The 26,865-nt window shown below is 36.3% G+C and overlaps 7 protein-coding genes and 1 long non-coding RNA gene across 12 annotated transcripts; 6 read left to right on the forward strand and 2 right to left on the reverse strand.

Annotated features, from left to right (window-relative positions):
* Positions 1–482: 482 nt before the first annotated feature.
* On the reverse strand, positions 483–5,139 carry LOC105963576 (putative sucrose-phosphate synthase 1). The gene is made up of 12 exons (XM_088818207.1): positions 4,748–5,139; positions 4,522–4,611; positions 4,183–4,424; positions 4,010–4,073; positions 3,201–3,899; positions 2,972–3,088; positions 2,705–2,836; positions 2,444–2,620; positions 2,315–2,368; positions 2,165–2,227; positions 1,157–2,068; positions 483–1,060 (listed from the first exon to the last, which is right to left on the reverse strand). The coding sequence occupies exons 1-12, from the start codon at positions 4,943–4,945 to the stop codon at positions 659–661; spliced, it is 3,150 nt and encodes a 1,049-aa protein (XP_088674333.1). The 5' UTR covers positions 4,946–5,139; the 3' UTR covers positions 483–658.
* A 383-nt stretch (positions 5,140–5,522) lies between these two features.
* Positions 5,523–8,908, forward strand: LOC105963578 (synaptotagmin-5). Its single transcript, XM_088818208.1, is given in 13 exon segments — positions 5,523–5,630; positions 5,690–6,022; positions 6,139–6,191; positions 6,344–6,464; positions 6,573–6,694; positions 6,848–6,949; positions 7,057–7,131; positions 7,353–7,429; positions 7,513–7,663; positions 7,737–7,789; positions 7,791–7,938; positions 8,035–8,433; positions 8,524–8,908. Coding segments are annotated over 12 exon segments (1,656 nt in total). The 5' UTR covers positions 5,523–5,630; positions 5,690–5,811; the 3' UTR covers positions 8,668–8,908.
* Positions 8,909–9,094: 186 nt separating this feature from the next.
* LOC105963577 (putative vacuolar membrane protein YML018C) lies at positions 9,095–11,963 on the forward strand. The gene is made up of 8 exons (XM_012987992.2): positions 9,095–9,533; positions 9,954–10,313; positions 10,397–10,614; positions 10,727–10,797; positions 10,885–10,986; positions 11,067–11,184; positions 11,274–11,409; positions 11,510–11,963. Exons 1-8 carry the CDS (start codon positions 9,453–9,455, stop codon positions 11,573–11,575), a joined length of 1,152 nt encoding a protein of 383 aa, XP_012843446.1. The 5' UTR covers positions 9,095–9,452; the 3' UTR covers positions 11,576–11,963.
* A 9-nt stretch (positions 11,964–11,972) lies between these two features.
* LOC105963603 (hydroxyproline O-galactosyltransferase HPGT3) lies at positions 11,973–14,823 on the forward strand. 2 transcript variants are annotated; one of them, XM_012988024.2, is made up of 12 exons: positions 12,135–12,336; positions 12,454–12,517; positions 12,610–12,659; positions 12,790–12,968; positions 13,131–13,188; positions 13,323–13,395; positions 13,524–13,647; positions 13,741–13,828; positions 13,997–14,047; positions 14,161–14,232; positions 14,308–14,423; positions 14,508–14,823. In XM_012988024.2, exons 1-12 carry the CDS (start codon positions 12,203–12,205, stop codon positions 14,528–14,530), a joined length of 1,032 nt encoding a protein of 343 aa, XP_012843478.2. In that variant the 5' UTR covers positions 12,135–12,202; the 3' UTR covers positions 14,531–14,823. The 2 variants fall into 2 exon arrangements, with proteins under 2 accessions (XP_088674338.1, XP_012843478.2); XM_088818212.1 differs by lacking the exon at positions 12,610–12,659 and having other exon boundaries at positions 11,973–12,336.
* Positions 14,824–14,938: 115 nt separating this feature from the next.
* Positions 14,939–19,612, forward strand: LOC105963579 (cysteine--tRNA ligase, chloroplastic/mitochondrial). Of its 2 annotated transcripts, none has more exons than XM_012987994.2 (9): positions 14,939–15,412; positions 15,868–15,931; positions 16,516–16,677; positions 17,070–17,240; positions 17,455–17,736; positions 17,894–18,019; positions 18,452–18,655; positions 18,919–19,020; positions 19,110–19,612. In XM_012987994.2, exons 1-9 carry the CDS (start codon positions 15,066–15,068, stop codon positions 19,347–19,349), a joined length of 1,698 nt encoding a protein of 565 aa, XP_012843448.2. In that variant the 5' UTR covers positions 14,939–15,065; the 3' UTR covers positions 19,350–19,612. The 2 variants fall into 2 exon arrangements, with proteins under 2 accessions (XP_012843448.2, XP_012843449.2); XM_012987995.2 differs by having other exon boundaries at positions 15,040–15,412; positions 15,864–15,931.
* Positions 19,613–20,010: 398 nt separating this feature from the next.
* Positions 20,011–20,683, forward strand: LOC148770846 (uncharacterized). The gene is made up of 2 exons (XR_016031215.1): positions 20,011–20,152; positions 20,263–20,683. It is a non-coding gene; the product is annotated as an uncharacterized LOC148770846 (long non-coding RNA).
* A 1,425-nt stretch (positions 20,684–22,108) lies between these two features.
* On the reverse strand, positions 22,109–23,347 carry LOC105963604 (uncharacterized). Of its 2 annotated transcripts, none has more exons than XM_012988025.2 (3): positions 23,237–23,347; positions 22,690–22,751; positions 22,109–22,596 (listed from the first exon to the last, which is right to left on the reverse strand). In XM_012988025.2, exons 1-3 carry the CDS (start codon positions 23,345–23,347, stop codon positions 22,272–22,274), a joined length of 498 nt encoding a protein of 165 aa, XP_012843479.2. In that variant the 3' UTR covers positions 22,109–22,271. The 2 variants fall into 2 exon arrangements, with proteins under 2 accessions (XP_012843479.2, XP_088674339.1); XM_088818213.1 differs by lacking the exon at positions 23,237–23,347 and adding an exon at positions 22,989–23,045.
* Position 23,348: 1 nt separating this feature from the next.
* On the forward strand, positions 23,349–26,557 carry LOC105963581 (putative anion transporter 6). 2 transcript variants are annotated; one of them, XM_088818211.1, is made up of 2 exons: positions 23,349–23,838; positions 24,912–26,557. In XM_088818211.1, the coding sequence occupies exon 2, from the start codon at positions 25,014–25,016 to the stop codon at positions 26,295–26,297; it is 1,284 nt and encodes a 427-aa protein (XP_088674337.1). In that variant the 5' UTR covers positions 23,349–23,838; positions 24,912–25,013; the 3' UTR covers positions 26,298–26,557. The 2 variants fall into 2 exon arrangements, with proteins under 2 accessions (XP_088674337.1, XP_088674336.1); XM_088818210.1 differs by having other exon boundaries at positions 23,638–23,934.
* The last annotated feature ends 308 nt before the right edge of the window (positions 26,558–26,865 follow it).

The raw sequence follows: 26,865 nt of genomic DNA on the forward strand, positions 1-26,865 counted from the left end.
TGAAAAATAAAATAGAATAAAACTTGAAGAAACTCATGATCAATTCATGTAATAAATTAAATATCATGATTATTATCATTACGCACGCAGTCAATATAATATTGGTTAAGATTAGCATGCCAAAAGGAATATTGATGAAATACTATTAATTAGAATAAGATCCTATGCATGTCTTTTTTGATAAAAAAAAATAGTTAATTAAGTAGTTCAATTGAAAGCCATGCTGCTTACATCTATTGAACATGCATGATCGGCCATTGTCGTTTTAATCGCAGAGGTGGTTTCGATCGGTAGACATACTCATGTCATCAGTTTTATGTATTATGCTGGTGATCGATCGATGGTCTCAGTTTTGCAGTCGATGTCTATCAAATAGTTTGCTCCGCTAAACCATATATATATATATATATATATATATATATATATATATATATATATATATATATATTAAATACTAATTCACTTCCAACAATTTGAATATGTTTCTTTCGCATCCGAAAATCATTGGATATGCCCTTTATTTATTTGCATGATTTTTGTAACAACATCATCCGTACCGTTAATAAAAATAAATAGTTCTTACTCAGCTCGATCGTACAAAAATCGCCAGGACTAGCTTAACTAGTACAAAGGGAAAGGGAATAACGCAAGAAAAACTTCAACTCTTTAGAAGGCCTAGCTTCCCAAGTGTTGCTTTGATTCCATCCCTGTCACATTTATCGCATTCAACACTCTTTGTATTATCTGTTGGTATAACGTGTTCGAGAGGATAGCTTCTATTGTCGTGTATTTTACTGGAACCAATGCTCAGCCCCTTTAGAATCACGCTTGTGTGTAGTCCACCAAGTAATCCCTCGTAATCAGAATCTCCGCTCTCTCCCATAAACACCACCACTTTTGACAACTCCATCCCCCATCTAACATACAAATACCTTAGTGCTTGTGCTCTAGACGCAAGTATTGGTATCACGTTTATCCTTTCCCCGTTTTTGCAGTATATCGCATGGCAACGGAGCGCCTGGATTCTCATCAATCTCCTAAGTTCCTTAAATGGAGGAACCTGCAAAATCAAGTTCAACTTGTAATTAAACTGAAGGTTGCCATTAAATATCAACGAATGAAGCTATATAAATGTGTTGCATCATGAATTACTTACCAATGATGGGTCCCGAACTCTAAATTCGTAGCAGTGTGAAGACCCCGAGTCAAGTTCGGTGATGACAGGTTCTTTCTTTTTATCATTAATAGAATTAGCCCACCTCACCAGTGTATTCCTCAAGCTTTCTCCACCCCACCGATAGTCGATGTGTGGATGATAATCTGAATCCATAATGTACTGAGATTCCGAAGAATTTGGAGATGGATAGTATATCTCGCTTCCGCTGTTACATATAAATGCATCAAAGTAACTGGATTTCAACCCAGCTTTCTCCAGGACACAGTTTATCTCAGACATACTCCAAGATGTAGATAAAATGAAGCCGATAGAGTGCTGAGATGCCGTATCCTTATTATCTGTTTTAATGACTTCAAATATTATTTTCGTGATATCTAGAATATCAGCTACTGAATCAGAATCGACAGCAATGACGACGATGAATTTCCTCGTCCTCAGTGATGGGAATCTAGAATTTTCTTGTTTCTCCATTGACTCATTTGCAGACGACAGTTTGAGAGGTGCACTCTTGATCTGGTTTGTATTACTGTCAGTTGCCATTTCTTGGCCTTTGAGAACTAAACTGCCAATCCCTTCGTTCTTCTCACCGTCTAACGAAATCTTCAGACTTAATGATAGGTCGTGAATATCTCTCAAGGAACCACCAGGAGAATCGGATTCTGAATCCGCGTTGGCGGTTTCACTTCTTTGCCATTTTGGCTGCCTTTGCTTGCAACTCGTTACTCGGGCTAAATACGTCTTGCAATGCTCCGGCCATGAGAATAGATGAATATTGTTTAATCCATGATCCCTGCATCTACACCAGAGTTGCTTCTCTGAAACGAGCTTCAGCAGGGCATCTGCAATCGACTGATGATCGTGTGGGTCGACTAGCACGCCGTTATCAAGAACCTGAAAAACAATGTTGCTGTTAATTAGATTGGAGTAATGATTAAGAAACTAGAAATATCAAATAAGTGATTATTAGACTTTGTTTAGCCAACAAACCCTGTGAATGTCAACAGGACCTCCGTTTTTTGTGGCAACGATAGGTAGACCACGAGCAGCTGCCTGTTTAGGGAAAATGGATTTCAGTTATTGAAATTATAATTTTAACAGTTAAAAGTAGCCGTAAGAGAAAAATCACTTCGCGGGCACCTCAATTAAGGTGAGACCAAATGGCTCGATGTAAGCTGGATTGATGAAAACACCCTGTAAAAGCCGTAAGAATTATTAGGTGATCCATCAATAATCAAAAGATAAGTGCACGCTTCGTGAAACTTGTACTTTTGTTCTTGCGGCCAGGCGATATATATCAGGGACGTCAGATTGCTTATGATGCTTAGGATATGCCACTTGACCGTAAAGGTCGTATTTGTCGATCAATTTGAGTATAGAGAGGAGGACTGATGAATTTGTAGAAGACATATCATCGATCGCATCTCTGTTTCCCATTATCAAAGTCTGCACCAAATTAACATAGGATTTGAATAGTGAATCAACGGAAAGCAACAGCAGAAGAAGAAGAAATCAAGAAGTACGACGTACAAGGTTTGCAAGTTCTCTGAGTTGGCGACACTCTCCAAAAGCTTTCACCAAAGTGATTAGATTCTTCTTTGGGTCCGGTCTAGCAAGAGCTAGTAACATAGGCTTGCGTGGATTAGTAAAGAAGCGCATAATCTGTCGTAAAACACAAATAACATATAGCTTAATGTATATCGATTAGCATTAAGTTCATTAAGATAGATAACAAAACTTGCCACCTAATGATGCTTCACTAGGGAGACGTAGAGAACAAAGAATAATATATTGAACCTCTGACCAAATAGGCGGATCATGAGCGCCGTAACTATCTTCGTTTCCTTCTATTTCTCCATCTATGTCTCCATCTTGTGAGACAATATTACGGAATTCCATTCCAGGAGGGATTACCTGAACAAAGTTATGAAAAATCACATCTCATCTATTTCGTTCGTGTACACAATACAAAAGGTGAGAACGGAGACTTTGCAAATGGGCAGGAGAGATGAGTAACATGACTTACAACCATGCGAGGCATGAACCTCCCATGACAGCTGACATTACGTTTGATACGAGCTCGAAGTTTGCGCTCTAAAACTGGATCAAAGCCGTCGTAGAGACGCCACTGCTCTTCTATTTCCTGTCTGGTGCTGGTAATTATTACTTCAGAAACATCAAGAGTGATCTCCTCAGCCTCTATACGCCTCATTATTTTGTAAGTGGAATTTATCTCCTCCCTCGATTGCCTCCCTTGCTTCAAGAGTTGTTCCAGCTTGTCACGCCCGAGTGAATGGCCAGTGAAGACCATTGGCACATTTAACACTCCAGAGAGAAGAGCAGCTGAGTTTCCTGCATCGGCATAGTGTCCGTGGATAGCAATGGGCCAGAGTGGTTTCTCACTGCCGATTTGCTTGCCGAGGACCTTAGACATCTGCAGAATGTGGCCAAGTGCACCGTCAACAAATTCCGGAATATGAGGCCACAAAACTTCTTTAGAGAGGTACTTATCTTTCGGGCCAAAGGGTATGCGGACAATATATGCACCACCACTCTCCCCAATTTCGTTAAAGTGGTTCTCGGGGTTTAATGGATTTAACATCTCTGTTGGTTCACCGTATGTCCAGTCCACATCTGGTGCCAATACTTGCCTTGTAAGCAAATCAACACGATAAACTCCAGACGTCGAGCCCAAGGCTCTGGCTAGTTCCACCACATACTTAACCTGAAAAAGCAAAAGCAGAGGCCGCATTTATACATTCGATGGAGGAGCAACTTATGATATGTTCTTGTGGGTTAACTCATGAGATGTAGAGCAAAACCAAGTTCGTTTACCTGACCTCCAGTATCAGAGTCCCGACCAAGTTCCATGTTTTCTCCGCGGATCAATCCATGAAGACTGCAGAGATTGAAAAGAAATGAGCCATGCATGAACCATCACATTAATCAAGATTATTGCATGCAGGTGATATATAGAAACTAAAGTAATGGTTTATATAGATATATACCTGACCAACACAATATAAAGTTTCTTATCAGCATGTGGACTAGACAAGTTAGCCATCATATCAATAGAGCTAACCCTAGGCATTCTTCCTCTAACACTATCGCCACGAACTGAAATATCACCAACCGTGTCTCCCTTTTCTCCTTCCGATAAGTCCTCCGACATATCAGCAGTTGCTTCCCGATGTGCATTTTCACGTTCTAGACGCCTTTTTGTCCTGCGTTGTGATTCTTCAACCTCAATCTAGATCGAAATCAAGTTAGTTAGATTGAGTAATTAAATTAGTGTGTACGTGGATAAAACGTACAATTTAAAGCAGATAATATTGAATGTATAGAACCTGTTTTTTCTTACGAGCCAAGGTCCAAATCCTCCAACACATATTCTCCAACCTCGTATTCCTCTCCTCCGAATTCCGAATTGATGATGCCTTGAATTAGTATTTGAAAAGGCATATTATATTAAAATTTCATATAGGTATGGGTCACACTGATCAAGAGGTCGTTAATCTTTATAAAAGAAAAGGAGTATCAACATGGATATACTAATAATGAATATGTACGTACGCGAACCCAGGAGCGGTGGAGATCGGTCTCGTTGAAGCCGGTGATGACTTCCTCGACGAAGTATTGGGCGGGGCTGAAGCGACCTCGCTCTCGCAACAGAAGAGATGATGATTTATTATTGTTATTATCGTTGATCCCTCCTGTGTCCACGTCCAGTATTGCCTCCAGGTAACTGTTTATCCAGTCATTTCCCGCCATTTTTATGTTCCTTCCGCCAAATTTATGAAAAAGGTGATAATATATATATATCAGAGGGAGGTTCGACCCGACACTGAACGCTAGCTGTAATATAATATAATATATATATCACCGGTAATGAAATGATAAATTTGATTCACAGGTAACATTAACATGCATTGTGTGTGTGTGTGTGTGTGAGAGAGAGAGAGAGAGAGAGAGAGAGAGAGAGAGAGAGAGAGAGAGAGAGAGAGAGAGAGAGAGAGAGAGAGAGAGAGAGAGAGAGACGGTTACAGTTAATGTTTGTGGTAATTAATGATGATGGCATTGCCATTTGGTTGGTTGTTGGCAGGCAAGTGGAGGAAATGAGAGAAGGTGTTTCAATGTTTGACTGAGTTTGTTTCCGGATCTTAGATTTGAACCAGATCCGATCCTTTTATTGGCAAGGCCCATATATATCACAACATGCATTAGAGCTTTTGTGGGCCAATCAAAGATGCCCAAGGCCCATTAATTAATAAATCAAAAATACATTCATTCATATATATATTTTGATTTAAATAAAGCATATATATGAATGTTTGCAGATCGATGTGACACGAAAGGTATAGATTGTACTAGTAGTTTTAGTACATGTTCGGTTGTCCCATATATATATATCCCCACTCCAAGTGATGAAACCATGTATAGAGGAACAAAATTGACAGTGTTATGTTGTCCATCTTCACCGACCACACAGACAATATTATTAAGGGATAACAATAGAGCAACAAGAAGGGAAAAGAAAACACTGATCATTGATCAACACCACCTCTATACACCAATTAAGCTGCTTCTCCTTCTCCTGAAGTACTTGTTGAGAGAGAGAGAGAGAGAGAGAGAGAGAGATGGGATTCTTTGTGGGTTATGTGTTGGGTTTTGCGCTGGGAATGGGTTTGATAGTGGGCTTCGCTCGCTTCCAGAATATCAGATCAAAACACCGCACTGATTTGGCACAAGTAATTGCAGCCTTTGCGAGGATGACAGTGCAAGACTTGAGGAAACTTTTTCCAGATGATCAATCTTACCCTGCTTGGGTTGTCTTTTCAGACAAACACAAGTTTAGTTTTTTTTTACTTTTTTTTTTTTTTTATAATTTATAGTTGCTTGCACATCTATTTCTTATATCCTGAGCGAGCAAAATATCTAACACGCCTCTATCTTAATGTTGTTGCAGTTAACTTGGCTGAATCATCACCTTGACAAAATATGGCCTTATGTTGACCAGGTCCATTATATTCCTTTCTTGTTTTTTTTGGTGTGTGTGTGTGTGTGTGAAACGACATACTTGCATAAATGCATAGTTTATGAGGTTGAGGTTTTGGTGGTTGTTGTACTGATGAAATGTTAGTGATGATGATGCGGCATATATATATATAGGCAGCATCGGAGATAATACGAAACGCGGTGGAGCCAATTCTTGAGCAATACAGATCTTCAATTATGTCGTCTCTCAAGTTTTCTAAGTTGACACTTGGTACTGTGGCACCACAGTTCACAGGTACCTACTCTTGCACACATTCAAATTTCTATATGTTAATCATCAGACTTTGCTTGATCATATAATGGATTGGATACATAATTTTGTTTTGATGTCAACAAAAAAAAGGAGTTTCCATCATTGAAGGTGAATCCAATGAGATTATTATGGAATTGGAGTTGCAGTGGGACGGCAATCCTAACATTGTACTTGATATCAAAACCAGAGTTGGTGTGGCTCTACCTATACAGGTATTGCACAATCGCTTTGTCTTTTTTTTATCTGCATATCTGAGTATACAACCATCGCTTTGTCACGAGTTCGTACACATATTCTCTGTTATTTCTACGCTCTGTCACAGCCAAAGGACTATATTGACTTTTACAAGTTTTATTTGGCTGCAGGTCAAAAATATTGGATTTACCGGTGTTTTCAGGTTAATATTCAAACCATTAGTCGACGAGTTTCCTTGTTTTGGAGCTATTTGTTATTCCTTGAGACAAAAGGTGATACTTTATTTCTTCCTTGTACATAATATATTGCACTATATTTTCATACTATACTAACTACTTTTACTTACTTGAATGTCATGTATTCTTGTTTTTACCCACAGAAAAGTCTCGACTTTACCCTCAAAGTGGTTGGTGGTGATGTATCCTCAATCCCTGGAATTTCTGATGCTCTTGAGGTTTCAATATCTTTTCACATTAATTCTTTAACCAGCTGATTGAATGCTCTTAATATATATATATATATATATATATATATATATATATATATATATATATATATATATATATATATATATATATAAATATATATATATATATATATATATATATATATATATATATATAGAGAGAGAGAGAGAGAGAGAGAGAATGACATTACATTATCTTGTCTTCATAGGAAACAATAAGAAATGCTGTTGAAGATTTCACGTGGCCAGTCCGTCAAATCATCCCCATATTAGCTGGAGATTACAGGTCAAACAAAAAAAACGATCAAAACAGCAGCGTTTATTTCTTTGAATTATGTTTTTAAAAGTTATTCTTTTTTATTGATACAGTTACCTGGAGTTAAAACCAGTTGGAACATTGGAGGTGAAGCTCATAGAAGCTAAGGAATTAACAAACAAAGACATTATTGGCAAATCTGATCCCTTTGTCGAGTTATTCATCCGTCCTCTTCGTGACAGGATTCAAACCAGCAAAACAATCGTAACAATCTTCGCACTAATTCTTTTTTTTTTTTTTTTATAAATTAATAGTAATATCCGATCAAATTTTACAGAACAACCAAACAAATCCAATATGGAACGAGCACTTTGAGTTTGTTGTGGAGGATTTATGACAACGAAGGAATTCAAACTTCTGAATTTATCGGTTGTGCTCAATTGCCACTAGCTGAACTCGAGCCTGGTAAGGTCAAAGATGTGTGGTTGAAGCTGGTCAAGGACCTCGATATTCAAAGAGACCAGAAAAACCGCGGCAAGGTGAGCTTAATTAGCCAAAGCATGTCTTAATTATCACAATTACTATCTCTAGATTTTAATTTGCATCATATTATATCTCTGATTAATTATTTGTAGGTGCATTTGGAAATCCTGTACTATCCACTCAATGGCGAGAGTGAATTATATAATCCCTTCGACCCAGACTTCAGATTAACGCTCGTGGAGAAAGCTTTTAAACACGCAAATGATACTGATCCATTGAAATCGGCTTCACCGATGAAAAGGGATGTTATTATCAGAGGAGTTCTCTCTGTGGCAGTTATCTCTGCAGAGAATTTGCCAGCTACGGATCTCTTTGGAAAGTCGGATCCTTTTGTGGAGCTAACAATGAAAAAATCTGATCAGAAGAACAAGACAAGGGTTGTAAGTGATACCTTAAATCCAGAATGGAATCAAACGTTTGAATTTGTTGTTGAGGATGGGTTACATGAGCTACTGATCCTGGAAGTTTACGACCACGACACATTCGGCAAGGTAATTAATTCTTCATTATCGTATTAGTTATTTAATAAGATCATTATCAATTGTCATGCTGTAATGTTTACTGAGATTGAGAATTTATAGGAGAAAATGGGAAGATGCATCATGACACTGACAAGGGCTATACTTGAGCAAGAATTTAGAGACACCTTCCCAATTGATGGAACCGAGTCGGGTCGGTTGAATTTGCGTCTCAAGTGGACCCCACAAACAATTATTCGAGACTGATTACTTCGATTTCTAGCCAAGAAGAGGGGACAAGAAAACTGGATTAACTGTGTGAATATATATACATGTCACTGGATATATATATATAGCTGTAGATTAACAATTTATTTTGGTTTGACTGTTGAGGGTATGTTTAATTTATTGCTTGTTGTGACATTTGTATCACAAAAAAAAATTGTTCATTATTGAATTTCTGTGAAGAGATTACAGTACACGGTTGTCACGTGGTTGAATTGACAAATATTCCGACAGAAATACTAACCAATCGTGCAATAGTCAAGAATCTTTGATTACCTATAATTAGGAGTCCTCGTGCAGTTTTTTCCTAAAGAAAACTCAGTAATCAAACTTTCATGAGAATTCTATTAAAAAAAAAAAAAAAACATTCATGAGAAAATGAAATTCTTAGGATATAGTATAATAATAATAATATTATAATAATCTTAACATAAATTTCCCTGTTTTGTCTTTTATGAAATTTCCGTACTAGTCCCAACTTTTATGGCTTCTCTCTCTCTCTTTTCTCTTAATTTGGTCCAAAAGCATTAATCTTCCATTCATATAATCTCTCCTTCTAGTCTTCGCCATCAATCTACAGCTAATCCTATCGTCCACCAACCTCTCTCTATAAAGATTTCCTTTTTACCTTTTTCTGCACGGCCCCCGGTTATGCAATTAGGCGAAACAAGATCTCTGAAATCAAGAAGAAAATAAAAATCAGATCTTTTTTCTTTTTTCTGTGCTGAAAATTGAAATTAGGCATCTGGGTTTTCTTTGGAATTACAATGGGGTGGAGATATAGGGCTGGTCTGATGTTAATTGCTGCCGTTGTCATTATTTGGGTCACATCCGCAGAGGTTACTCAGGTCACTTCTTTTTCTTGGTCTTTTCTGTTTCAAATTTAAGGTTTTAAATGTAATTTCATGGCTATATTGTTTATGTTCCTTTTTATTTCCGTATTAGATTCTGCCATGGATGGGAGCCATAATTTGGTGTTTTCAATCATGAGCTATTCTTACCAGCATGTGTAGAATGTAATCATAATAAAAATGGTTTTTGTTGATGGGGTTGACTCTTTTTGTTTATTTGTTATTTTTATTTTTATACCAATTATCAAATCCTGCCTTTGGAAGTTAAGGGTATTTGATTTTGCTGCGTCGTCTGGATGCAAAACCATATTCTGGAACCCCAATTTGAATGTGTAGAACTGCGAGACGAATCGTATAGTTTCAATTTATTGCTGTAGATCCCCTATATTGACACACGGTTCAATTTTCGTGAAACAGGGGATTTTCGTAGACTATAAGCAACCGTTTGCAGTGACATATCTTGGAGCTTCTTTGATGGTTATTTACCTGCCAATAGCATTTATTAAAGATTGTATTTATAATTTCCTGAAGAGACGCTCCAGAAAAGGTGCAATTGATGACCCGTGTGGACTCGGTTCTCCTTTAAAGTACATTGAAATGGAACTCCAAGGATCTCTCAACAGAAAAGACAGTGAAGCAAACCTTACCGAACATGAAGAAACAAACCCTTTAGTTTCCGAAAACGGAGATGCCTCTAGAAAATCTGAAAAACCAGTCACAACTAAAGAAATCGCTACATACGGATTTTATGTCGCCCCTCTTTGGTTTGTCACTGAGGTATTTCTAACCTTTTATTATTCAGACTTTGTAGTTATTTTAATCTTTAGATTTTACGACTTATTTTTAACCATGTTTTGCAGTATTTGTCAAATGCTGCACTCGCACGTACAAGTGTTGCAAGCACCACAGTTTTATCATCTACATCAGGATTGTTCACTCTCTTTATCGGGGCATTTTTGGGGCAAGATTCCTTAAATGTAGCAAAGGTAGTTGCTGTGTTTGTGAGCATGGCCGGTGTGGCCATGACAACTTTAGGAACAACTTGGGCCACTGATGAAACAGAACTAAGTAATTCTTCGTAAGTACTCTTTCACAAAAAAATGCTACTAAATTGTGTATGGAAAGCAAAGATTATACCCGAGCTTTGACTTTTTGTAAACTGACTGTCGAACTTTTTGCTTGCTGTAAAGAAATAGCGAACGGACTCTTGTAGGGGATCTTTTTGGCATTATGTCAGCTATGTCATATGGCTTATTCACAGGTGCGAGACACTTAATGAATCAAATTAAGAACATTATAGTTTATATTGGTCACGATTATTAAATGCTCTTTCTAAATAACGCTGCAGTACTTCTTAAGAAGTTTTCGGGTGAGGAAGGAGAGAGGGTTGATGTGCAGAAGCTGTTTGGTTATATTGGACTATTTACGCTCGTGGCACTATGGTGGCTTAGTAAGAATTTTAGTGATTATTTAAATATTATTCATCTGTCAAATATTTATTACTAAAAAAAGGTTTCGTTCTTGTTACAGTATGGCCATTGACAGCTTCGGGTATAGAGCCCAAGTTTACAGTTCCTCATTCTGCAAAGTTGGATGAAGTTGTAATTGCTAATGGATTTGTTGGGAGTGTTCTTTCTGACTATTTCTGGTACGTGTGCTTTTTCTTGTGCGGAAATTAATTTTTTTAAAAAATGGTTGAATTTTAAATATTGGTACATGTTTCTCTACTTATAATAGGGCATTGAGTGTGGTGTGGACAACACCGCTGGTGGCAACACTTGGCATGTCGCTGACAATTCCTATTGCGATGGTGGCTGATATGTTGATCCACGGCCGACATTACTCCGCCGTTTATATTCTTGGCTCGGTTCAGGTATACGAGAATCATGAGATTATTTATATAGTATTATTATTACAAAGTCTTATTACCAACCAACCAAACGAACATTAACTTGTTTGAAATGACAATGTAGGTGTTTGTTGGATTTGTGATAGCCAATATTTCAGATAGGTTTTCGAAGAAAATGGGTTGTTTATAGCACAGAGCAACAAATAGCGTACACGTGATTAGAAGAATATTCCACCTCCTTCGATGCGGGCTGTTGGAATCTCTGGGTAGCGAGATAGAAGATGAAGCAGTGTGTGTGTAAAATGTATTTGATATAACTAGCTGTAGTACAAAGACTGCAATTGGAACACACAGCAGCAGTTTTTTTCTTTTTTCTTTTTTCTTTTTATATTTAAATATTTGAGATATAGTTAGTTTAGATCTTATTTATATTCCATAAGCTAATACTATTTTTGTTTCCATGATGTATTATTTTGATTTTTGTTTCGTCCATGATTCATGTCCATAAACCATACAAACGATCATGTAAGAATCTTTATTTTTCTTGTTTTTTTTTAGCAAGAATGAGTATTTATTTATTTATTTATATGCCCATTTTTTTCTTAAAAATAAAATAAAAAAGAAAGTAAACTAAATAAAAAAGAAAAGGGCTGAGCCTGTTCAAATATAATGGGCCCGAGTTTTGTGGCCCATAAAATAAAGAAACGACGGTTTTTCTGCTCCAAATTCCCCGACAAAAAGAAGGAAACCCAAATCCATCAGAGTAACAGTTTTTGTCTCTCCTGAATTACTTACCCACTGTGAAAATCGACATAAAATGAATAAAGAAATGGAGAGCAGCTTGCCGGTTACTGCGTCGGAGAGGCGATCGAAATCCAAGAATGCATCATCAAAATCATATGTTATAATGGTGTTTCTTTCTTGTCTCGCCTGGCTTTACGTTGCTGGCAGGTTCCTATTTTCTGCGTTTTCTTTCATCTTTATTTTTGTTTTTTTTGTTTTTTTTTTGGGGGGGGGGGGGGGGGGGGGGGGAGTGATGATCTTTTGTCCTAATTAATTTAATGTTAGGATGTGGCAAGATGCAGAAAATAGAACGTTATTGGCCAATCTTCTCAGGAAGGCTTCTCATCAGGTGATCTGAATTCTCGACATTATTATTATGTCTTGTTTTTTACGTCATGAAAAAAAATTAATTTGGGGATTTGTTTGTTATTTTGATGGCAGCGGCCTAGGGTGCTCACAGTAGAAGACAAATTAGTGGTTCTTGGATGCAAGTACATATGCCTCCACTTCTTTCTAATTCCATCTATATATATTAATTCTTTGGTGATGGGTAAATTAATTCCCCCTTTTAGGATATGATAACGCAAATGGGGCTTATTTTTATTGTGATTTAAATTTTAGGGACATGGAGAGGAGAATTGTTGAGACGGAGATGGAATTGACGTTGGCAAAGAGTCAGGGTTTTCTTAAAAACCATTTGCATCAAACTGGTAAAAGATTGTTTGCTTTTGTTGGAGTTTATACTGGTTTCGGGGGTCGATTGCGACGCAATATTATGAGGGGATCCTGGATGTCCAAAGGTTAGTATAATATCAATATTCATTGTATGAGAATAAATCCCTTAGATATTCGCTGTCATGCTAATCCATTCTATATTGCATTTCAAGTTTGATCGGATATTTTTGGTGCTAGCTAGTGCCATTTGAAGGTTCTAAAATTACTTAGCTTGGTTGTGGCTGCAGATGCTTTAGCGAAACTTGAAGAAAGAGGGATTGTCGTACGATTTGTGATTGGACGGAGGTTTCACACTCTAAAAAAACTTTTATCCTAGTCTTTTTTTTTCTTCTAAATTTATTCTTAGTGTTGTACTAAATCTTAACCAATGGATCGACTAAAAGAAATTCCATGATTAATCAGTGGCTTTGGTTTTCCAGTGTTAACCGCGGTGACAGCTTGGACCGCAATATTGATGAGGAAAGTCGTGCAACAAAGGACTTTTTGATTCTTGTGAGTAATTAAATCCATGTTGGTTCAGCTTCTTCATGACGTATGAATTGTTGTAGCTAAGTTTTGTTTTATTCCAGTTTTTAGATAGTTACATTATCACAGTTAGTTTCGTTACTTTACTTTTCTAGGATGGCCACGAGGAGGCTCAAGAGGAATTGGCTAATAAAGCTAAAAAATTCTTTAGCACAGCAGTACAGTTGTGGGATGCAGAATTTTATATCAAAATCGACGACAATGTTGATCTGAAATTGGGTGATTTTTTTATATTGAAAAATTTCAACTCATAGCATATTTAATTCCTTTTGGCAAACAAAAAAAAAATTAAATTTGCGACTCTCTCGGCAGATGGGTTGATTGAACTTCTCGAGAGCAGGCATGGTCAAGATAGTGCTTATATTGGTTGCATGAAGTCTGGGGATGTTGTAACTGAAGAGTAATGCAACTTATATCTTCATTTTGAACAATATTTATTTCATAATTAGTGCTTAATTATGCTGGTTAGGTATGACTAGAACAAGTTGAATCCTTTATTTTAGATATTTTAAAGAGAATATGAAATATGAATAGCTCTTTAATTTATAAATATTGTTTAATTTTTCAGGGGAAGACCATGGTATGAGCCAGAATGGTGGAAATTCGGAGATCAGAAATCGTAAGTAAACAACAGCAGATAATCTTCTTAGATTATTAACTGAAAAGAGATAAAAATCCTGTTCTTGAGAAAGCTATTTTCATATAATTTGTAGCTCTCGACTTGTTTTTCAGGTACTTCCGCCATGCAGCTGGTTCTATCTTTGTACTTTCGAAAAATTTAGCTCAGTATATAAACATTAACAGGTCAGCTTTTATACAGAGGATGATTTCAATAGCTCCAAATTGTTTGGCTAAAAGATTTATTATTTTTCGGTGCAGTGCTTCGTTGAAGGCTTATGCGCACGAGGACACCTCTGTTGGGTCATGGATGATGGGTATTCAAGCAACCTACATAGATGACACTAGTTTGTGCTGTAATTACTCGGGGCAAAACGGTAAATACGATGTAATAATATATAGCTTGATAAGATTTAACCAGATGGTTTAGTTTTAATTAACTGATGGTTTGTTATTTGCAGACAAGGTTTGTTCACTGGTATAATGTGGAGGAGGATAACTTACTTGTTATTTGGCAGCTGCGTCGTCGGATATATGACGAGGGCCTGCTGCAATTTTTGTTTTTGAAGAGTTAAGAGACCATTCTTTACATGAAAACTTGTTGGCCTTGCAACGAATTTTCTGTCATTCATAGCACATACATACACATGAAACCTTCATTTTGTATTGTATGTAAGATGAATATTGGTATATTATTTTCTTTTTTTCCTTTGAGAATTAAAGATTTTAATTTAGCAAATAATTTGAGATTATGATACCAAACAAATTCCATATAAATTATATTTTTAGTTCTTTTTGACGTATACATTAATCTCTAATTTGAAGAAAATAAATTATTATAAAATATTTTATTTTTGGTGAACAAATAATAATAATAATAATAATTATTATTATATTATTGTAATTGGAAGTAACTGGAGAGGGAGAAACCGGATGGATCCGTCTTCGACCTCTGGATATTTCATATTAATAATATTATCCCCATTCCCCACTAAATTGACATACCTCTAATTAATTCCATGGCGACTCTGTTCAGAAGCTATAAACCTTTTCTACCCCTTCGCTTTAAACTCATTCACACCAAATCCATTTCTCTCAACGCCAAAACCAATTTCCGCTTTCGCACCTTTTCTGCAATCAATTGCTCCAATACTAAACTTCATCCTCCATTGGCTCTTTCTACTGAACAAATTCACACGAAAATAAACAAGGAGTTGTGGCTGCACAATACTATGAGCAGGCAAAAGGAGCTGTTTAACCCTAAAATTGAAGGCAGGGTAGGAATGTACGTGTGTGGCGTCACCGCATATGACCTCAGCCACATTGGCCACGCACGCGTCTACGTTGCTTTTGACGTGCTGTATAGGTCTCTATTTTTTTCTTTTTTCATTTACTTGTTACACAATTAAGATGCCTATCATCTGAATCATATCGAATAATGAATGTCAAAGTATTGATTTTTTAGTGATCAAGTGTATAAATAATGTATGCAGTATGTTTTTTTTTTTTTTTTTTGAGCATATTGGCACCTTTTTTTTGCTTTTGTTAAATTGATGGTTGAAAATTACGAGAGTGTGATGGGCTTGGAAGAAATATGTTGTTATCATTTTTTTTTAGTTCTGTTACTTGCTTAATGTTTGATATCGAGGAATTTGAAATCTGGCTAGTACAGAAATGAATTAGTCCAAAAAGATGAGTTCATGATTGTAATAAATGATTTTACTGTTAGTTTGAGTCTGTATTATTTGCAGCACAAGTCAAATTGTGGAGCTTTGTTACTTATTGCATTTTCGTGTTCTCCTCTCCTTGAAAATCAGGCAGATACCTCAAGTACTTGGGATATGAGGTTAACTATGTACGCAATTTTACTGATGTTGATGACAAGGTGAGTCATGCTTTAATTCAAAGGTTTGAAAATGCATTTAATTGACAATTGTGCTTCTATGCATGTTTTCACTTGAAAAGGTTATTGATTTTCTAAGAGAATTGCCCTTTGCATTTGTTTGAAAACGTTGTACGTCAACAGTCTCAACGATAGATGATTGAGTACATTGGTGACTAAAGATATTTCCTCCTTTTAAACTGCAGTAAAATTTTCCCTTCTTGTAAAGAAAATAAAGTTTGAGGGTGATTTGATTAGCTAATTAGAATATGAAATAGGCTCGAGTATCTCCAGATTCTTCTCTTTTCTTTTTCTGCAAATGGTTTCTCCAGTCCGTTGAAAGCTCATTAGAATATGAACAGGTGATTGCATGATAAAATATGAGAAACCTAGCTTATTAAGCTACTGAAGTGTGAGGAATGAGGTCTTTTCTGCAGTATTCACATTTAATCTGATAATGTTGTCTAGATTTTTAAGGTTTTTCGAGTTATGCACTCCCAGTATTTAAATATCCACTTGACCCATTGGTGTCAGGATATATTTGTTTGAAGACGGGATAGCTAAGTCATATTTTTCAAATTATGTAGATTATTGCGAGGGCAAATGAGTTGGGTGAAGATCCAATAAGTTTGAGCAGAAGATATTGTGAAGAATTCAATCATGACATGAGATATCTAAACTGCATTCCTCCTTCCGTGGAACCTCGTGTTTCAGATCACATGTTGCAGATTGTTGATATGATTAAACAGGTATCCACTGATCACTTGTTCAGTTCGTTGGGTTTGTTTCCTCTTTTTTAATCCATGATAATTATTGGTGACTATTTTTGCCATCATTATTGCTTAATGCTTATAAAGAAACTCAAATGAAGGTCAGACGTTTCTCCTCAAATGGACTTTCACGGTCAAGTTGATATTTCAAATCAGGATTCTTATTTTCCTCTAAGAACCCAAGTTATTTTTTTTACTTTTTAACTTTTGATTGATGCAGATTGTTTATTTTGACGATCCCCTTTTTTCTGATGTAAACTTCTGATATGATTTTTCTTTGATCTGTCTCTTCTTTTTCCTACTAGTTATGTGTGAAATTTTGTGTAACAATTTAGAGGAGACTTAAGACACTCTCTATGATTATCTGCTAGATACTTGATAATGGTTGCGCGTACACGATCAATGGTGATGTTTACTTCTCTGTAGACAAGTTTCCAGAGTATGGCCGATTATCTGGGCGTAAATTGGAAGACAATAGGGCTGGTGAGAGGGTGGCAGTGAACTCAATGAAGAAAAATCCAGCTGACTTTGCTTTATGGAAAGTAAGTACTTGTAACTAGAGGTGTAATAAATTTCTATATTTCCCACCTTTCTCTTAAAATAGTTGGTCTTTGTGTTGGTACAAACAGTGCAGTACTTGCGCAGCTCTATTATCATCTTTATGTGCATCTACGTTAATACTTTGTGAGTTGTGAATTTTTTTTTATCACAGAAAGAATAAACTGCTAGTACTGTTTATTTTCTTAATTTTTGCAGTCGGCAAAAGAGGGAGAACCATTTTGGGAGAGTCCATGGGGTCGTGGAAGACCTGGATGGCATATTGAGTGTAGTGCGATGAGCGCTGCTTATTTAGGTTATTCTTTTGATATACATGGTGGTGGAATGGATCTTGTTTTTCCCCATCATGAAAATGAGATTGCTCAAAGTTGTGCTGCGTGCCATCAGAGCAGTGTAAGCTATTGGATACACAACGGTTTTGTGACCATCGACTCTGAGAAAATGTCTAAATCTCTCGGTAACTTTTTCACAATTCGACAGGTACAATGAAATAAAGTATTAGGATCCCCCCCCCCCTCTCTCTCCTCTCTCTCTCTCTCCCTCTCTCTCTCTCTCACACACACACACACACACACATTTGACTGTGTAGATGTCTTCTAAATTAGTGACTTGAACTCCTATTTCTATTAATATTCAGGTTATAGAACTTTATCATCCACTGGCTTTGAGGCTTTTCCTTATTGGAACTCATTATCGCTCGCCAATCAATTACTCAGACCATCAGCTCGAAAGTGCATCAGACCGTATTTTTTATATCTATCAGGTAGTTGCGAACTTAAATCGTGAGTAGACACGAGTGTGGTTTCATCTTTTCGTCGGTTACATCTGCATTATGTCTGTGGCTTTTGTTAATCTGGTTTTTGGGTCGTTTTGATATTTTGTACATTTTGATTGTAGCGTTTGCTTGACTTTGTGCATTGAAACCGAGCTTTACTATAAGTAAATATGATGCATGTGCTTATCCTATAATGTAACATGCTTTTAAACTGTCCGACGATAAAATAGAACTTACTGTTACTACACATGGCATCTTCTTGGAAAACTTATTTCATTGATTCACTTTCTCCAAATTTAGATTCTTCGGCCAAATGCATGTGTTCTTTGTGTTATGGTTTATGTTTAGCTGCTAAATATTGTACTTACCGTATAGTTTTTGAAGGCCAGAATTTAACCACTGTGTTCATTTTGAGTGCAGACATTACACGATTGTGAGTGTGTTCTCACACAGCGTGATGAAACTAGTTGGAAGGATAGCATTCCACTTGGAATCACGAGTTGTATAAACAAATTTCATGAAGAATGTATTACATCAATGTCAGACGATCTTCATACTCCTGTAGCTTTGGCTGCAATGTCTGAACCATTGAAAATCATCAATGATCTTCTACATACTCGTAAGGTATTTTTGGTCTCACTTCTCATTCACTCTTCATACAATGAAAAAACTAATTTTTGTTCCTTGATTGGTATTGGATAATGTATAGGAAGCATTATACTAGAGATGCTCTTTCTTTAATATAATAGGTCAGGATGTATGTAGCTGATCCGTTTTTGCAGTGCATACTTCAGTCAGTCGGTTTACATATTTATCGAGGAACTCCTTTTTAGTTATGCGGTATAATTTTGGCTGTTTTTGGGGTTGAAGTGGGCTGATATCTGCAGGGGAAGAAGCAAGAGTTGAGAACAGAGTCACTTGCATCTTTAGGAAAGACGATTAAAGATGTTCTTACTATTTTAGGGCTCTTGCCTGATAGTTACTCGGAGGTAAAATAATCCGTTTATTCTTGGCTTTTAAATGTTTCATGGTGAATAATCCCCGACAAATTAAGAATAAGAAATTACACGTGTTACAGGCACTGCAACAGCTAAGGGGTTATGCGTTGAAGAGAGCAAGGTTAACAGAAAACGAAGTTGAGCAGAAAATTGAAGAAAGAAAAGGTGCAAGAGAAAACAAAGAATATGAAAAATCTGATGCTATACGAAAGGATTTGGCGGCTGTAGGAATTGCACTAATGGACAGTCCAGACGGCACAATATGGAGACCAGCTGTTCCTCTAGCAATGCAAGACCACCACTCTACTAAATCAACTTGACTCTCCGTCTTTGTTACATAGGGGATTCGTCCTCGTTTTTTTTTTAACATCCTAAGTGTGTCCATCACTTGGAAACTTTCATGTATCAATAGTAATTTTTTTTAAATATTTACAAAGTTGCGCACAAAGTCGAAAATGTTGTCTTGCAGTTGACAAGTTATGAACCCTGCGAGAACTACTAATGTTTAATTCAGATTGTGTTACACTACATACAATGTATTGGCGTTTCTTAATTCAGAATAAAACATAGGATTTTTCAGTAATTCGAGAGATGAGACTTTTTGGCAGTCTTTTGCAATTGACTCACTAAAATCACAGTAGCCCCAGATCTGCATGCATGATCAGAACCGTTGATTTCATCATGATCAAAGCAGCCTCAACAACATTTACAACATCAATTTTCAAAAAAACAAACAAAAAAAAAAAAAAGATGAAAAGAATATTGGATTTTGTCCTACATTAATGATTTTCTAGATATGATGCTATTATCAAAACAATATCTTTGACCATTTAATATTGAATTTAAATTAGGATTTTTCCATGTAGATATATTATATCGACCAAAATACTATAATTCTTGAAATATATAAAAGTCAATATATGTTACCATATTGGTCCACAAATCACCTCTATAAATAATGTTTGAAATCACAGAGTATGAGATATAAACAAAATAAAAGCAACAACACCAATTAATCTTTTTTAACTGTGCAGTGAGAAATTTGAGGTGAAAAAAATGGGAAGAGGCATCACTTGTAGTGTCCTTTGTTTCATTGTTCTTATTTCCCTTGTTATTCCCAAAGGTACGTATATATATATATGGACTGATCTATAAATGTTGTTATTGATAATATATTCATATATATATACTGGTAATTAAATAATAAGATATGATCTTGTTTTGAATATAAAGGTTTAAGTGAAGAATATAGCCCATGCCCTCCAAAAACAATTGAGATTGTCCAAACTCAGACATCTAAGACAGAGTGGAAGGTGAGCGTGACAAACACGTGCATTTGCACCGTTTTTAATGTGCACCTTTTGTGTCCCAAGTTTGAATCTGTAGTTGTTGGTAACAAAGACCAATCAGTTATCTCCGAAATCGACAAGAGCAGCAAATGTCTTCTTAACAATGGCGATAATATTGTCAAATCACAAGTCATCACTTTTACTTATTCTGGCGACCGTGTTAATTTTGCACTCGATACCTATAACATTGCTTGCTCCTAATTATTGCGTACGCAATGTTTTTTTTTTCTTTAATAAATTCTTTTGGATGATGAAATAATGGTCAGATAATAAATAATACATGTTTTGTACCCTTTTTGGAGGAATCGTTTGTTTTATAAACTGTACGTGTTGGATTGGAAGCCCTTTTATTATTTAACTATTGCTCCACCATTTCTTATCAAACTCTGCATACATGATACAACTACTAATCTAATCTTACAAAATCTTAAATATTGAATTGATAATTATAACATAAGAAAGAAACGAAATAATTCCAAAGTTGAATCAAAATTAATCTTTCCATTTCGTTATAAAAGGAAATAATAATAATATACATTAATAGATATTACAATTTACAAGTATTGAATGCGCATGATATACAAGAAGATTTTAAGGATATGAATTTCAAAATATACTAGTAATAAATAATAATATTACAATAATCTTGCTTGAATTGCACATAAGTTTGTTGCTGTTATGTCCCAATATTAAATCTGTAGTGATTCGTAAGAGTGATAGAGGTTCAATCATCGCAGTATGGGACACAATGAACGACAGTTGAATCCGATCCTCTTCAAACACAACCACTTATGTTGGAAATCGTATCGATTTTTCAATTGATGATTATATGATAATAGCATGGCCCTAAAATTTGGATGTGTATTTTTGATGAACAAATCATTGTAATAACTATTTTAATTATGTGCTAGTCGTTCATCGATCAGTATGTGTTGGATTGGATGCTCTTCACTTATATACAGTTAGAATGAATCTTCACTTGCATGATTCGTGATTTCTATTCAAACTTGATCTACTACTGCTATTTTAAATACATCTTTATTCTTGAATACGGAACAAATGAAATCACCCCAAACATAGTTGACCATTGGTGGTACGCAATTATGTAATTACGAGATACGTTTAACTTATGTAGGACTCAAGCTTTAAATGCAAATGCTTGGTTTTCATACTAATTATGTAATATGATTACAGCAATCTTAATTAGAATTTGTTATGCTGATAAAATCAATCTTGTCAGCTGACTCATATTATGAAATTCATGAAATTTGTAATCTGAAAATCTTGGTTAAATTAACCCAAAATGCCTTCAAATACTCTTGAAACAACCTACACATTATATAATATATTACTAATGAAAATCATCACCAAAATCATGTTCTTCACATTTGAGCAGGTTCGGTTATATTGCGCTGGTTTTAAATATGTAAAAAGAATCAATTCTTCAATCATTTCAAGGTCTGATAATCTTTGCCTTGTCAACAATGGATTGCCCATCCATCCATACACATCCATATCACTTTTACTTATATATCACACATCAGATACCCCAACTGTCCCTAATTCAACAACTTTACAGTTCATCACATAATAAAAAACCAAAAACATTTCTCCATGTTTTGCTGTTTCTAATTTGAGTATTCACATGTGACGATTATTTCCGTAAAATTAATGCTAATGAATGAAAGATAAGGATTTCGATGTAGACTAAAGGCCCAAACACAGTGATATTAGAGACATAAATAGGGATATATCATTAACATTATCAACTTTGTCTACTTGGGACAATAACTGACAACCTTGATACATAGCTTTTCTACCATCAGCCACTTATCCTCGTTAAACAAAAAGCCAAAAAAAAAAAAGTAAAACGAACAAGTTGCCGGGATACACTCATTTCCTCTTTTTAGCTGGTGGCTGGGGAATCTCCTCATCGTCTTCTTCTTCGTCTTCCTCGTCATCATCTTCATCCTCGTCATCATCCTCGTCAGCATCCTCATCGTCATCCTCGTCATCATCATCATCACCATCACCATTGACCTCAGGCTCGTCTTTGGGAACCCCTTCATCAGCATCTTCCTCTCCAGCATCTTCATCATCTTCACCTTCACCTTCTTCTTCTTCTACATCTTCTTCTTCATCGTCATCTTCATCCTCGGGCTCACTCTCATCTTTGTCCTCTGGTGCTGACTCCATGTAAACTTCATCTATTGAACCCCTATAAATAATATATATTGCCAAAATCCAGGTCAGGAAAAAAAGGAAAAGAAAAGAACAGTTTGTAATGGCAGAAGCAGCAAAAAATACTAACCTCTTTAACATAATGTCATTACTAGGGACAACTTCAATAGTAGCATTTGACAAATATCCTGCCTGTCAAACATAATAGATGTTTAGGTTGAAATCGGGATCGGATAACTGTCTGACATTATTGTTTTTACAAGGAAATGGATTTATAGTAGCTTGTAAGAAACTCAAGAAGAAAAAGAATCACAAATCGAGAAGGTTCTTAGTTTATAGATGTCTTATGTAATATACCACAAGAAAAAAGTTAGAACAAATATCTCCCCGGAGAAAACATTGCAATTAAGAAGCCAGGGAAATAAACACCATAGCTGATCAATTTAAGAATGATTACAGCAAAAGAAGCATAATCTTCTAAACTCAGAAAATTAATACCATTGTTCAGGTAAAAAGAAGGAAAATAAATGACCAACGAATCACTTCATCATTTCAGCAGCAGGTGCACAACAATAGAACCAAGAAATATCTCAAACAAGCCCAAAAAAGATAAATCATGACCAAACACCAAGATATCTAAAATGAAGAGGTAAAAGGAAGAAGGGTAGGTAGTATACCAGGAAGAGAAGGTTAGCCAGAGAGTTGGCAATTTGAAGAAGAAAACCCTCAACTGCAGAGCAAACAATCCTCCTATCCGCCACCACAATTTCACTACTTAAAGCCTCCATCGAAAACCAAAGCTGTGTCCAAAGTATTAGCTGTGCGTATAAATAAATAATTAAAGTCTAAAGATGTTGTCCAAAACCCTAAAGTTTGTTTCTTTTCCAATTTGGGGGTTTTATTTGTCCGCTCTTGTAAGGGTTTTAGTATAATTTATTTTCTTCGGTTGAATTTCTACTATCAAATTCAAGGCCCAGATTTTAAAGAGAAATATGAATAGGCCCATCCATAAAAAATGTTGGAAAGCCCCAAACAAAAAAAAAAAAAAAAAAAGCAGCAAGTTTGAGAAGTCACACGAGTCGTGTCGTCTTCAAACTGCTTTTTTTTATTATTCACACTCTGATTTCAGTGTGAACCACTTCTAATTCATCTTTTTACTTCTTCAAATTCTTCAACAGGAAACCATAACAAGCGAAGGAGTTCCAAATTTAGATTGAATTCCTTGCCTAGCGGGTTGTTTTTCTTCCCCAAATCATCGTTGCTTCTTCATCTAAAAAATGTAGCTTTCCCTTCTCACTTACTCCGCTATATTCTATTAGCTAAACCCCCATTTTATTTATAATTGTTTATCTGGGGAACCCTTTTCGATCCAACGGTAATTTCAGTTTTTTTTTCTTCATAATTAAATGTTTCTTTCTTTTCTTGCAATGGAATATTCGCGGTGTTATTTAATTTGGTAATTTGTTATTTTTAGGAATGTCTACTTTATGTTGTTGGTTTGTTTGGTTGCCAGAAAAAAAAAATCAGGGTCGATGTTTTGATCATTTATTTGTTCCATATGTTCTCTCATTTCTGTTTGGTTTTTATGTGAATATCTAGTTAAATGTGTGTTCACATTGCCCACCATTTATCCTTAAAAAACTACTTTATGGATGGAGGCCCTTTTCATAGAAATATTTCTATGTAACAACGGTTTCGACTATGTGATTATATACATTCAGTTTACTAAAAATGGTGGGAGAAACAATGGTTTCGACAATGTGATTATAAGATAACAACGGTTATCTTATGAAACTTGAGATTACATTTTCTTATTAGCTGTGTTTTCCATTGCTTATGGATATTGATGGCAAACAATTATATACTATCCCAGCATGCTATCATAATACCTTAGTGTTGTTTCTTGCACATCTTTCTTTCTGTTTTTGCAGAACATGTTGATATGGTTGAGAAGATGATATTGTGCTTAGTCTCGTCAAATTTAGATGAATAATTAGGCAATAAAAAGAGGGCGACATTGGCCCCTTCCTCTTCTACTGCAATTTTTCCACAAGCATTGATTAGGGAATTTGTTTCTATTCAAAAACGGATCCTGTCATCCCATCACCTCTTATTTGGAGGACTCGAGCACTTTTTACAACATTCGATCCGTGGCAGTTTCTCACTTCCACCTATATAATAGGGTTATTTTATGTTTGTGTTTCCAGAAGTTGCTGCAAACAATTATTGCCTCTGTTTTAGCGCTTCTACTTTTCACTTGTTGGAGCTCTCTTATCTGCAGTGACTGTATTTTATTTATTGTTATGTTGATCAGTATTATCAAACTTCATTTTTTTTTCATTGATTCTTTAGGAGGCTTTCCCACTCGGTGGTTTCTGGAGTTGTGAAATTGATTTTCGAATCATCTACAAAGAAAAAGGTACTGGTTGTCGCCATACATGAAACCAAAAGAGAATGAAGAGCATATCTCTCCCGAAGCGCTACGTCATAGTAATGTTAACCTTCATATGCACTTGTGTGTGCTACATAGAAAGAGTGGGCTTCTCCATTGCATACACCGCTGCTGCTGATGCTGCTGGTGTAGATCAATCAAGCAAAGGAATGATACTCTCCACATTCTACTACGGTTACGCATGTTCACAAGTCCCCGGTGGTTGGATTGCCCAAAAAATCGGAGGAAGGCGAGTTCTCCTCTTCTCTTTCCTTCTATGGTCTCTCACTTGTGCTTTTGTGCCGCTCGATCCAAACCGAGTCACAGTTTTGGTCATAGCTCGCTTGCTCGTCGGAGTAGCACAAGGGTTCATCTTCCCCTCCATTCACACCGTGCTAGCTCAGTGGGTCCCACCCCACGAAAGGTCTAGATCTATTTCTCTCATGACTTCTGGCATGTATTTTGGTGCGGCAGCGGGAATGCTCATGCTCCCGAACCTAGTCAAGTTGCGGGGTCCACAATCGGTATTTGTAGTCGAAGCTACTTTAGGTGCGATATGGTCTTTACTTTGGTTCATGTACGCTAGCGATCCACCTCGTTCTGATCTTCCAATCAAAGGGAAGCAAAAGACGAAAGGGGAAAACGGGGTTAGAACAATGCAGAATATTCCGTGGAAGAGGATTGTTTTGAGTTGGCCGATTTGGGCTATAGTGGCGAATAACTTCACATTCCACTACGCGCTTTACGTGCTGATGAATTGGCTTCCGACGTATTTCGAGATGGGGCTGAATAGTAGTCTTCAAGAAATGGGGTCCACTAAGATGATGCCGTATCTGAACATGTTTATATTCTCGAATATTGGCGGTGTGATTGCGGATCACTTGATCACAAGGCGGATACTGACGGTGACTAACACGAGGAAAGTTTTAAACACGGTGGGGTTTGTGGTAGCTTCTTTTGCACTGATGGCACTTCCGTTATTCAGAACGGCGGATGGGGTCGTACTGTGTGCTTCGGTGGCGCTCGGTTTTTTGGCACTGGGGAGAGCTGGATTTGCGGTGAACCATATGGATGTGGCTCCAAGATATGCTGGGATTGTGATGGGGGTTTCTAATACTGCTGGTACGTTAGCGGGTATAGTTGGAGTTGATCTGACGGGGAGGCTTCTAGAAGCTGCTAAGAATGCAGGGTTGGATGTGACGAGTCCAGATAGTTGGAGGGCGGTTTTTCAAATCCCGGCATGGCTATGTATCTTTAGCTCTTTTGTGTTTCTTTTACTGTCCACAGGGGAGAAGATTTTCGATTGAGTGAGAAGAGAAGGTAATATTTGAGTAAAATGTTTGGGCAGCATTAAAGAATGAATTAATATCCATGTAAATGTAGAGAGAGAGAGCATTATGAAAGTAGTATATAGTTTGAATATGAGTTGAAGTTGATTGTAGTAATCTGATAATTTTGATTGTGTGGATTAGAATAAGAGACGCGTTTTGTTTTGTATGTTTAATTTGAATTTGTGTATTCCTTGTACACTATTAGTATTAGTATTAGTAATAGATTGTTTGAATTATATGTTAATTCAAAGTAATTGGAGACTGCGTGGTGTCCACGTCTAATTGGTAATCTAGAAACTCATTGATCAACTGGAGATATTTTTTTCTCTGCTAAAAATAAATATCAAGTCGACATATTTGTTTTCTACTCTAGGTATTTAATATTTTAGTGCTGTTCCAAATAGACTTTCTCTCAAAATTTAATAATAGTAAACATATATGTTTCCAGAAATACCCCTAGGACGGACATTATGTTGTTTGACAAGGTGTGCCATCCATCCCCCTATAAATAAATAGACGGGCTTCTCCTCCAGCTAGGTTTGCC

This window comes from Erythranthe guttata, chromosome 5 (genome assembly GCF_056151865.1).
Source record: "Erythranthe guttata isolate IM_541 chromosome 5, IM_541, whole genome shotgun sequence".
In the NCBI taxonomy this organism is placed as follows: Eukaryota; Viridiplantae; Streptophyta; class Magnoliopsida; order Lamiales; family Phrymaceae; genus Erythranthe; species Erythranthe guttata.